General features: G+C 31.6%; 1 protein-coding gene across 3 annotated transcripts in view; it reads right to left on the bottom strand.

Annotated features, from left to right (window-relative positions):
- Window positions 1–13,423, bottom strand: part of GLS (glutaminase) — an 85,142-nt gene that overhangs the window by 49,162 nt on the left and 22,557 nt on the right. For 2 of the 3 annotated variants that reach the window (XM_037848486.1, XM_037848487.1), the window contains exons 5-7: window positions 12,798–12,877; window positions 8,654–8,817; window positions 3,922–3,980 (exon numbers count right to left, since the gene is read on the bottom strand). In XM_037848486.1, the coding sequence (XP_037704414.1) occupies window positions 3,922–3,980; window positions 8,654–8,817; window positions 12,798–12,877 (303 nt within the window). Of the gene's footprint in view, window positions 1–3,921; window positions 3,981–8,653; window positions 8,818–12,797; window positions 12,878–13,423 lie in introns of those variants that run through there. The other variant, XM_037848489.1, reaches the window with a different exon arrangement.

Below are 13,423 nucleotides of genomic sequence, written 5' to 3'. Positions count from 1 at the left end.
TAATTAAAATCAATGCATTAATCAATTATTTTGTAAGTAAAGTATTTGATTTCATTCATAAAGTAAGGGGATGTAAAAGCCAATTAAAAATTAGAGATCATAGAAGAAAACAGCATAGAGGAAAAGGGCAAAAAAAGGTAACTGAAAATGATTTTATAAAATACTCTTACTTTAATCTTCCCATAGAAAAAGCCCTCAAAGTTAAATATTACTGGGAAATTAAAAGATACAACAGGTAAAAATTAACATTGTTCTAGAACTAGCATATTCATAGGTCAACCCCATTAATAAAGTAACAGAAAAATGAATTCCACTGGCAGTGAATTGTCTACTCTTCATAAAAAATAAACTTTAAAAAAAAAAAATATCAACTGATATAACCCATGAAAGTAAATAAATCAATATAATTCTGTCTCTTCCCATTACTCTACAGTGCCACACACCACCTTAAAAATGTGGCTTATCAGCAAGTCTAACAGATTATTGCTAACATAACCAAATTAACCTTTACATATAGATAAACTACACTTGCCCTGATTTTCATGGATCATGATTACACTGGGGAGGGAGGGAGGAAAAAAGGAAACTCCAAGTTTTTAAATTCAAAAATACTTCTGAATTTAAAAAAATCTAGCTTCTTCAAATGACAAAAACTAGAAACTACCACTAGAATAAAAAGAAGAAACATAAACATAGATGACAGTTTACTTTATTCTCTACCTCCAAAATAAAAAAGCAGAAATAGCAATTATTTTGCAATATGTTGCCCACATTTTCCCACATACCCCTAAAATTTCCCACATACCCCTTACCAGACCTTAACTTTTAAACTGTACTAGACTACATCAAAAAATACTCCTTTATAAAGTTATGGTAGCTAACCATATAGAAAAAGAGAACTATGGTACCCTTTTTTTTTTTTAAGATGTCTATTTTAAGTATAAAATGACATTTGTTTTTAAAAAGGTATTTACCTATATAGCTTTGTTTAAAATTTTAAATACTGGAGTTTTCCTATAAGTTTAGTAGTTAAGAATTAATGCAACAGGTTCCTTCTGTCCAAATCCTCCTTTTTTCCACAATCTGCTAATCCTTTTGAACATTTGCTTTGCCTCTTCCCCCATTTCCTGAGGATCACCACCAATCCTACAAGGAAAAAATATCAGTACTACAAAATTATGATATAAAGAGTCTTACTAAAGACTCCACTTAATTGGGGGTGAGAAGGAAGTAACATGAAGATGTGTTAATGGCACCATAAAGTCCTGAATTGGGGGGAGGGGGTGGGGATCACAAACAGCCTTAAAGTAATCAAATAAGAGAAAGGCTAAAAACAAAATTCACATCTAGTAGCCATAGTAAATACCCATGTTTTGGGTACTCAAATGCAAGGTCCTTGGGGAGGGGTCTGGTTCCTTAACGATAGTAGCACTGACAAATATCCAAAAAATGATTATATATACATCCACTGAAAAAAAGACAGGTGACTTGTAAACAAATAAATTGATATTTTGTACAAGTCAAAATTAGGAAAGTAATATTTTCACTTTTCAGACAATATATCTAAGCTAGATAAAGTCAAAGAGGTCACCAAGAGAAACATCATATACCTACATTCAATATGGCAGAGTGAAATCCAATGAATAGCAAACAGAAAATTAGTAGATTTAGTTCAAGACCAATTCTAATGCTGTCACAACCTAACCGGTCTAGTTTCTTCAGCTATATAAAGTAAGAGGGCTGCACTTGGCGACTTCTGAATACCCATTTGGAAATGATTTTATTATCTTAATTTCAAAACAATTGCTAATTCACAAATAGTAGACGATCATACAACTTGCAGATTGCACATGGACATTTACAAGACTTTTGAAGTCTTTCTTAAGAAGCTCCTAAGAAAAGTATTACATTCTGGAGCAATCTGTTTTACACAGAGTAGTATCAGACTTCCCCCTCCAAGATTTGTATTCATTAAAAAAAATAACACTTGTGAAACACATTCTAAAAACAAAATAAAACAAAAACTCAAAGAAAATTTAAATATGAACTATACCCCAATTAAAATCATGGACCAAATTTGTAAATATCAGATGACAGTTAAATTTTTGCACTTTTGGACATTTCAACATGCATATATTACGTGTGTGTGTTTTTTAACTGTTTCTAAGTGTTCATATTAATGTGGCTCAACTGTAGAGTTTATGAGTTATGACTGGACATAGTAAGTTAAAATAATGAAGCAATGGTGTGATGTGACAACGCATGAAATTTCCACATGCAGCATTTCAGTGTAGACTATTAAATCCACAAATCATTAAACAAAGGAAGATTTTAACTGCATGAAGTTAAGAGAGTCCTCTATTAATCATTTACATATGCCCTTTCTTGAGAATACTATTGGTGTGCCATTTTAATCTTTCTCCAATTAAAGAATTCTTAAACTAGGGTTCATGGATTAGCTTCAAAGGGTATGCATATAAAATCATGGTATGTGAACATTTTTCTGGGAAGACCCAAAAAATTATAATAATTTTCCTTACTTCTAATTTAAGTTACTTTTTCAAATCTGAACGATTAGTGAGACTTTTCTCTTACTGCAACATTTACTGAATCTCATTATTGTATATACTTCAAACTACGATGTAAGCTACCTGAAGGTAAGACTGTGCCTAGAGCATATTTACACTGTATTTTTCTACAATAAACAATTTCATCCCAAACTGACATTGCCCTTACGTAAAACAGTCATGAACAACTAGATGTTAAAATGAGAAAAACGAAAATTTCTTTAGTATATTAAAACTAGTCTCATTAAAAAAATAATAGGTGGCTATAACAATTACTTCACTGGGGTTTATAAGGATCAAGTAGGCCAATGCTTCTGGAGCACTTGACACAAAATAAGAACTAAGTAACTATATTTTATTTTAAAGATAAGTAGTCTTCTGTTTTAAAATCTTTCCTCATAAATACATAAAACTCATGGAAGTTAAGAGAGGATTTCTAGCATACAAATAAGTTGAAATTTTGTGAATTGGGCCAAGGATGTAATTTATACTCAAACATCCTTTGTGTAACCAGGGTACCCCATCCTCACAAAGCCATGCAGTTATGTATTATTCTATCTTGGAACAGATAGGCACAGATTTACTGAAGAAAAACATGAAATGTGCCAAGTACAAATGAACTTATTTTAATATAAATGAAATTTATAATTAGAAATTAAAAACCAAAACACAGTGGAACCATTTTCAAATACTTATTTCAAAACAACATTAGTTCTTTCAATTATTAAGGCAAACTAAACACTTAAAAAAAAAATCAAAACCACACAATGCAAACTGCAAAGCATAAAGAAAATAATATAACTTAATGATTGGAATAAGCCTTATTTATGACATGATTTAAGTAAAACAAATGAAACGAGTTCAAATGACAATGTGATTCCAGCTTATGAGAGTATTAAAGATTTGAGAATATTCAAGATTAAATGCACTTTGTCTTAAACACAAAGTACCAGAACATTTGTTCCTACATACGCTGATGACAAAAATTATACAGTAAAATGCTTTTAGTTCTATTTACATCTCTTCATTCTAGAAGAGCCAAAATGAAGAGAAAGGAAAACGTATCAAAACTTTAAGAAGAAAAACATTTCTATGCCTATTGTTCAGCAGACATCGTTTTGAATTTTTTCCATCCTTAAGAGTAACTAACAGTTGGAATTTACGAGTTATGTTTTTGATTTTGCCCTTGAAATTACATCATTTATTTTGAAATGAAACTCCTAACTCCATAAGATGACTAATTTTTTTAACACGAAGAATTTTTCAAAATTCTATATAAACAATCCAAGATTCATCTTTAAGTCTTAGTTATTAAAAAAATTTACTAGGTTAAAAAGAAATGTCAACATTTTACCTTTATTAATGAAGTCACAACAATTGCTCCAGCATTTACCATAGGATTGTGTGGTTTATCTGTAAAACATAAAAGTAGTAGCATTATTTCAAAATCTGATACCATTTTCTTCAATGCATATATACTTTCCATGAACATATTTTTCTTTTTTATGTAAGTCACTGCTATAGTTGTTTGGTTTTTTTTGGTGCGGGGGGGTGGGGGGGCAGGGGAGTTGGGTGAGTTACATATCAAACCAGTAATTCACTTCTAGGATGCTGCTCTAATATTCATAAAGGCAAATGAAGAGGTACAGAGAGCAGGGCTTTTTAAAGTGTTTTATTTCTGTGTCTATATGTACACAAGCATATAAAAAAAAAGAAAGCATACAACATTAGCAGGTGATACTCACAGGATAATAAGATTACAGGGGATTTAAAATTGTATCCTGTATGCTTTCTATATTTCCTGACAATAGGATGTAATTCTCTTATAATTTTAAAAGTTACTTATAATTTTAAGTTCATCCAAAAATCCTACCTCTTTGTTCTAATTCTTACACAGAATTTCAAATTTACATTCTTATTCACTGTGTGGCACAAATGCCAAACACAAAACTCTTAGAGCAATGAAAACCTTTACTTGTAAGCATATTTCTTAATTTATCTGTTTGCTACAGTTATTTATTTCTTTGGGAACATGTTTTCATAAATCTAGCAGAGTGCATTAAGTTTTTATTGCATTATTAGTATCACTGAATTTTAAACAAGCTACATTCTGTGAGATGAGCCTCCAGCAAAACAACTTTGAGCTTTCAAAAATAGTTTGGCAGTTCCTCAAAATGTTAAAAAAAAAAGTTTTATGACCCAGCAATTCCACTCCTAGGTATGTAGCCAAGAGAAATGAAAACATATATTCACACAAAAACTTGTACACGAATGTACACAGCAGCATTATTCATAATAGCCAAAAAGTGGAAACAAACCAAAAGTCCATCAACTGATGAATACAAAATGTGGCATTATCCATAAAATGGAATATTATTTGGCAATAAAAAGGAATAAATTACTGATACATGCTAAAACACAGATTAATCACAGAAATATTGTTAAGTGAAATAATCCAGGCACAAAAGACCAAATAGTATATGATTCCATTGACATGAAATGTCCAAATCTATAGTAGATCAGTAGCTGCCATGGACTAGGGTAGGGGCCAAATGGGGAGTGACTGCTAATGCACATGAGATTTCATTTGGGGGTGACAAAAGTGGCCTAAATTGACTATGATGATGGTTGCACAACTCTGCAAATATACTAAGAGCCACTTTAAATGGGTGAATTGTATGGTATGTGAATTATATCTCGATAAAGCAGTTAAAAAATTTAAAACAGAAAACAAAAATGTGATTAGGTAAATTATAGTCACCAGTTTCCCTCAATAAAGATCAACAATGTGATTTAGTAGCTATGATTTAAAAACTGTACATTTTGAGTTCCCTATGATAATGTCTAGCTCCAAAAGTTAAAATAAAATTTTAGTGCTACATCCTAATATTATAAACAACATTTGCCTATTCCTAATTATGCTGGACACGACTCGGAGAAGTTTGCTTTCACTGATACCACATGAAATGAGAGCAGTTGCTGTCCCAGAAATACTACATGGCAAGAAGCCAAGAAACAAAAATGTTCCAAACATCCACCTGAAAGAAAAACCACATATAGAAAAAAAGCAAAATAAAGAATTCAGGCTGTGTTAAATTAACGGTTATTTGTGTAGATATGCATGCATCTTTCCTTTCATGGATTTTTTACATTATCAAGTTTTAGACTCTCGGTCCAAGGAGGCAGCTAATGTGTAAACTTCCAAACTTCCAAACAGTACTACATAATGTAGGCATTTAATATTTTTTAAGTCATAAATATTCTGCAAACACTACATAAGTTATATTCAAGAAGATTTTCAAAGAGCATATAAAACTAAATAATTCTATGACATGACAACTCAATTTTCAGATGCAAGCAACTGCTCACTCTGCCTTTGGCTCAAAAGTCAGACATCTGAATGTTCTGGAAATATACCAGAAATATTATTATAACATAACATCAACCTTACTGTAGTACAAACTCTCAGTCTAAGACCTATGACTATGAGATCTGTTTCCTGCATCTGCTATTGGTAGGAGAGAAGAATGGAAGGTTCATTTCAGAAGTGTTACTTAATTTAAAAATATTTATGAACAGCAGAAGTAACACACTTCTGTACAAGCTAATTTTAAAAGGCTACTACTATTTGAAGCAATGGCAGATATTAGCTTGGTATATCAACAAAACAGACATGGGTGACACCTGAAATTCATGGACATGTTTTTAACTAAAATGCACAAAACTGACCAAGTTTAACATCTATTTATTCTCCCCAAGGCAATAACATATGAAGAGTTCTTTCACATTAGATTAGAAAAAGCTTTTCAAACCACTAAGCTTATGAACCTACAAAGTTATGGTTCATAATTGAGGCTAAATCAAAGTTTGCTAATGCATATACTAAAGAGTATTAAAGCACTTAACTAAAAAGTACTAAAAAGAATGTTCAGCTTAATTTTACATACTTGTTTGCAATGTATTCTATATTGGGTTTAATCCTGGAGTGCCCACTCACATTCTTGACAAGGACCCAAACTTTTTCCTTTCTATACAATCCAGTCCTATCTTCCTCATGTAAATTAATTCCACTCTTCTTTCTCAAAGGTTTTACACAAAGGGGTATGTTGATTGATCTGATCACTGTAAGCTAGAAAAAGAAGACTTCACTAGGGGTTGGTGGTTTCCAAAATTGACATCTCCATAAAGTAATTTGCCATCGGCTATAACAATTAAAAAAAAAAAAAAAAAATCAGCCAACTCCCTGCCAAGGACCAAACTTTTTATGCTATAAATCATTTTAAACTTACTAACATGAAAAGAGTAACTGCTATAATTCCTTTATTTATTATATTCACATTAATTTTAATTTATCAACACAATCTTACAAAGCTAGGACAATACTAATATTTATTTTAGAAAAATGTAATGTTATACATATGCATATACACAAAGTATATAGTTTCACCATAAATCTATCCTTGAAAATTTAAATATGAAAAAGACCTACAATCTGTTTTTGCTGGGGTTGGCCTAACATCAAGACTCTAGAGCACAGAACCTATTTAGAACTCAGGAAGTAGTGGCATGGTGAAGCCTTCATTTTATTTCATAGTAGAGGGGTTCATCTTATCATTACTTCCAAGATTACAGATGCTGGCTCAGGCTTGGAAAAAGTCAAAGAACATCAAGTCAAAATTTGTTAAACTTTCTGTTTCAATTTTATTCTAAACCTTTGCTAAATTCCTGAGTTCCTATCATGATTTTTTTCTTATAGTGTCAAATTATAATTGCTAAAATCATAAATGTTAATGGCAAAAATATTTCCTACTTGCAATGTTAAATCCAGTTTCTGAAATACTTTTTCACAAATTCCTACATTTATTATCTTCTATTCTTTAAAAATCTCCCTCAAAATCAATCAATTCACCAGAACCACCTAGATTATTCTACTTGGCCTTTCACAAGAAAGTATTAATTCTTCTCATAAAATATTAAGATTTGTTGGAATAAAAGTCTTACTTCTTTCCATATTAAATCCGGATGCCAACGAGGCTAATAAATAAGGTGCCATGTCCTATTGAAGTTGCTAGCCTATGGTAATCATAAAATCAAATTTGGCATCAGGATAGAAAGATTACGGTATAATAAGTAAAAGTGCACCTGCTCTCAAAATAAATAGGAAGAGTAGCATAACAAAATACCAGTCTCATTAACCTCATAAAAAAAAAATTAATAAAATAGTAATGAGTGTAAGGTCCATTTAATTTCTATCCAGCGGAAGGAAAAAAATACAAGTGTATTTCTCACAGCCATTACTGCAACCACTGAATTACTTCACTCATTTCTTTCTTCAATTCTATTTCTTAACTCATTATCCAATCAAGAATCTAGCATAAGCTGAAAGATGGAAAAATCAGAAACCAATCATGTAAATCAAGTTTAACTTAATTTGCATTCAGCTAGATAGTATTTAGATTTAAAACCTGCACCTTTGTCCTCTCCTTTTCTTTTGTATTACTTTAAAATAATAAGAACTTATTAGTTATCCTACTACTGAATGTAAGATATTTCTTTGAAATATTATATGTTACAACAAAGAAAAATCCAAAAATACTCTTTCAACAGGGCCACCATAAAAACTTTGTATTATGGAAGTTTTCAAATACATACAAAAGTTGAAAGAGAACAGTATACAAACACCCATGTACCCATCATTTAACTGCAATAATTAACATGTAGCAATCTTGTTTCATCTATGCCACATTCCACATTTCCAGCTGCCTTCCACTGAATTAATTTAAAGCAAATCCCAGACTACCATCAGATTTTACTATGTCATTTACTATCAGTAATTATAAAGTGAAACTCTTAGCTGTCTACCTCCATCTTCTCCCCAGCCCCACTACCTACCTAGTGGCACGAAATGCCTAAAATAACTTTTAAAAGGTAGATGATTCTCTATTCATGTCACAGAAATCCCGGGACAAATGAAAAGCTTTTAATCTTCTTTGAAAAAATAAAAATGAAAATGAACTACTTAGATTTAGATTTACATAGGAAAATGAGATAGTTCTTTTTCCAGCCAACTTTTATGTAATTCTTACCATCTTCATTTAAAAACAGTTTGTTGAATCTTAATCCACTCGGCTCTTTCCCAACATATCGATGGACATATTCTGTTCCAAGATCATTCACCGCAATAGCATATTTCAAAGGTTTCACACAGGACTGCAAACAAAAGGGAACTTTGGTATCTCCAGTAGAATGCCTATTTAAAAGTAGATTTAAAAAATAAGTAAAATCAACCGGAAAAATGCAATTGCATAATTATATTTGTTATTTTACACATTAATTCTAATTGACAAAGGTTGTTCCTCAATTGGAGGATAAAAGTTGACTTTGATAATAAAGAATAAATATAAGAAGACGTTTTATGTTTAGAGATGCTACCACCATTAAAAAAAAAAAAAGGCAAAAGCTTAGAAGTACTCAGGTAATAGATAATTCTAAATTGGATCATAAATTAAGTAATATGAAAACTTTTCTCTGAGGGCAGGATTGTACCTCCCCCTCCCTTCCACCTGTATTCAATCACATAAAATGAACTAGCCCTTTTAGAAATTATCCACCATTTTCTTTTCACACCTTTCAGCCATGGCTAACCCATGGATAGTTTGAGTTAAAAGGAGATCAGTTTAGATTCAATACCATTCTCTGAGACCTTGTCTATAAATGTCTCTTCTTATGAACCATATCCACTCACTATTCCAACCAATTTCTTAGGAGAAATACCTAATTTTATAAACCTGATAGAGATAGCACTAAAATTACATTAGGCAGTCATCATCACAACACGACAAACAGAAAACTTTATAAGTTACCAAATGAGAAGGTACATGAAGTAGAGAATAGATTTGGGAATGAAAAAACTGTGACCAACTCCATTATAGCATAAGCTCCATAAGGGCAAGGATCTTTGTTTTATTCACTAATGTAATCCCCAGTTCCCCAAAAAATACCCAAAACATCACAGGCATACTGAATGATGAATGACTAAGTGAACAATAAATCAAGAAGATTTTTATAACATATCATAGAAACACTGTCAAGGATTTTATAAGAAGTAACACAGTACTTATGAAGTATTTTTCAAAAATTCAGGGCTCTAACTGCAACACACATTTAAGTCACTAATAATATAAAGTTTAATATGATAAACCAAACTGAGAATATAGTATATTTAAAAAAAAAGAGCTAATGAGTATCACTTTTGATTTACTAATACCTGTAAGGAGGCTGACCATGTACATTTGTTGACCAAACTGGGATAAAAATTGTTTTTCCTGAACATGTTCACCTTTAATTCAGCACTGATACTTATTATCCCATTAACGAGCAATCATCAGCCCTGTCCATTCCCATACCTTTAAGTTTGCCCTCAGTGTCTGTACATATCAGGTTTTCATTCTCCCCTCACTAGCTTCGTCTATCTCTAGGTCCCCTATACTCTACATTACAAGACACTTATTTTATATTGTTCAGGGAGTTCACATTAGTGGTAACATACAATATCTCTCCTTTTGTGTCTGACTTATTTCACTCAGCATTTTCAAGGTTCATCCATGTTGTCATATGTTTCAGGACTTCGTTCCTTCTTATTGCTGCATAGTATTCCATCCTGTGTATTTACCACATTTTATCCACTCATCTGTTGAAGGACATCCGGGTTGTTTCCATCTCTCGGCAACTGTGAACAATGCTGCTATGAACATCTATGTGCAAACGTCTGTTCGTGTCACTGCATTCAGATCTTCTGGATATATGCCAAGAAGTGGAATCACTGCATCATACAGTAACTTGGTATCTGGTTTTCAGAGGAACCACCAAACTGCCTTCCACAGCAGCTGTACCATTATAAATTCCCACCAGCAATGAATAAGAGTTCCAATTTCTCCACATCCTCTCTAACATTTGTAGTTCCCTGTTTGTTTAATGGCAGCCATTCTAATTGGTATGAGATGACATCTCATTGTGGTTTTGATTTGCATTTCCCTAATAGCTAGTGAAGATGAACATTTTTTCACGTGTGTTTCAGTCATTTCAATTTTCTTTTCAGATAAATGTCTTTTCATATTTTTTGCTCATTTTATATATGGGCTGTTTGTACTATTGCCATTGAATTGTAGGATTTCTTTATATGTGCAAGATATCAGTCTCAGATCCATGGTTTCGAAATATTTTCTTACATTGTGTTGGCTGACTCTTCACCTTTTTGACAAATTCCTTTGAGGTACAGAAGCTTTTGATTTTGAGGAGCTCCCATTTTTCTAGTTTTCTTTTGTTGCTTGTGCTTTGAGTATAAGGTCTAAGAAGCTACCTCCTAATACTAGGTCTCAAAGATGTAGAGATACACCTACATTATCTTCTAGGAGTTTTATGGTACTGTCTCTTATATTGAGGTCTTTGATCCACTTTGAGTTAAGGGATGAATTTTTAAAGTGAAACTGGGCACTATTAATAATGACCTCAGGCAAACAGGGTTGTTAAACAGTGACTGTCAGGGCAAAGAGGAACATATTGGCCACCTCACTTCTAAGTCTATTATAGAATATTAACACAGATATACAAAGCAAAGCATGTAATAATTTTTCTACCAAATTTAATCATAATTAAGACTAAGACTACTCCAACTTGACAATCATTCTAAGAAATGATAATCACCTTTGGATTTAAAAATACTACGTTCAAGTTCCAAAGTCAACTTTAACATTATTAAGATAAGAAAAAAAAAAAAAAACATCTTTCCACATAGACAATGTTTAAGAGAAAAACCATGTGCAGGCATTACATGATGATAAATGATTTCCCACCGAATACAAACACAGAACTGTCAATCCCTACTGGAATTTGCTCCATGAAGATAAAACCAAAACGATGTCTTCTCATTTTTTTGTATCCTTTCATAGTACTCAACATTTAATTCAATACACAGTGTGTGTTTACTACGTTTTATGGAGCCCAGATAAGTATAAAAGCCTGATATAATGAAAAAACAAGGGACTAAAAGTTAAGAGACCCAAGTGCTAGTTTCACCATTGCCAATATGTGAACTCTGGGCATCAGATTCATCTTCAAAATGAATGGGTTAAATCGTATGTTTTATATTGTAAACATCTGACGAGGATAAGAAGATCACTTAGAATGAAGGTACTTAAGGTACCTTGTCAAAATTCCATATTCGGGGAAAAAAGCTTTAATTATCTTAAATAAAAACTAAAATTATAAGGCAAAAAGATTGTAGTTTTAACAAAATTTAGGATAAAATCACAACCCTAAGATAAATTCATCAGCCTGCATATATACATATATTTTTTTCTTACTGTAAGTTATATTTTAATTTTAAAAAGGAATAACTACCTTAATAAAAAAAAAAATCACATCTCTGAGCTAAGCCTTCAAGTGAATAAAAAATATTGATTTTTCTTTTTTGGCATAATTTTTCTGACAAAACTAAATTACAATAGGATAAATAAATCTTTATGTCTGACTTCCAGCACAATAATAAAAAAGGGTAATTCTTGAAAAAATTCCAGAACTTTCATTTTTCCAAAGGCTTCATGTTTACACCAAATCATCCTCTTTGAAGCCCCATTACATTATCCTTTTTATAATTCTGTCCTATCTTCATTTGTCAGTAGCTTCACATGCAAAGTGAGTGTATCCCATATAACACTTTCAAGGACTTCATTACATTCTTTATGCTCCACAACTAATTTTTCACTCTGCAAATGACTGATGGATAATGGGATATGTGATGCTGCAATGTCTATCATTTTACTTATATCAGGAATATGAGCTACCTAAAGATACTGACAGGATGGGTAACCAACATTAAGCTGAGAAATGGGGACTAATTTTATTAGTGGTGAATTCATTAGTGATTAATCTCATGTTCTAACAAGTCTGCTTTTCCTAAACAAATTCAATTGAAGGTCCGTGAATAACAAATACTCAAATAAAAAAACTACAACTATGAATAAAATAAATTAAATGCCTCATCAAATTTAGTATAAAATTACAACTTCAATTTTTTTAATTAAAATAAAATCTAAACACACTTACCTTCTTGAATTTAATATGTTAGGGCTAATATCCATTATGGAAGATGGTCCTCTCCACCCCATGCTCACTGTTACGCAAAATTTAAGACTTAGAGTCAATTCTTGTGAACTTAAAAAATAAACTTACCTCTGCCCATCTACTGTACAAACTGACACACCCCACAAATCAGGACTGAATTTGGCCAGTTGAGGAATATAATCGGCAACCTATCCAAAACATTGGAAAAGAATTAACAGATATAATACAGGTAAATACGATTTTCCTCTATCAAAAATTTCTTATTCCAATCTGGCTTCCATCAATGACTAGTTATTTTATAATACTCAGTGGCTTTGTGATCTATCTCTTTTAACAATATTCCTCAAAAGCTAAGAGCACAACAACCTTGAAAAACAAAAGAAAATAAAATTTCTTCAATATGGAAATTAAATAAAGTAGCCCCTAGTATTATTTAAGAGATTTTAAAAACTGGAAACATTTTATTTAATGTTCAAGGATATCAGATCTGCAGAAATTCACAAGTTTACATTTCATTGACTAACATTTTAAAAGCCATCCCAATCATTTGAAAATCAAAAGAATTCTTAAAATAAGATTTATTTTACCTAGGATAACAATGTTAAATATTTAAACTATTTTAAAAGCACTAAATCCAATGATTTAATTTAACCTAAATTTCTAATTAGCAAAATTCAAGAAAACTACACAATTTTGCTCTCTGTACCTCAAACTGAGCTTAACTTATTCATGAC

The sequence above is a fragment of the Choloepus didactylus genome, chromosome 9 (genome assembly GCF_015220235.1).
Source record: "Choloepus didactylus isolate mChoDid1 chromosome 9, mChoDid1.pri, whole genome shotgun sequence".
NCBI lineage: Eukaryota > Metazoa > Chordata > Mammalia > Pilosa > Megalonychidae > Choloepus > Choloepus didactylus.
This window is presented reverse-complemented; position numbering and strand designations above follow the sequence as displayed.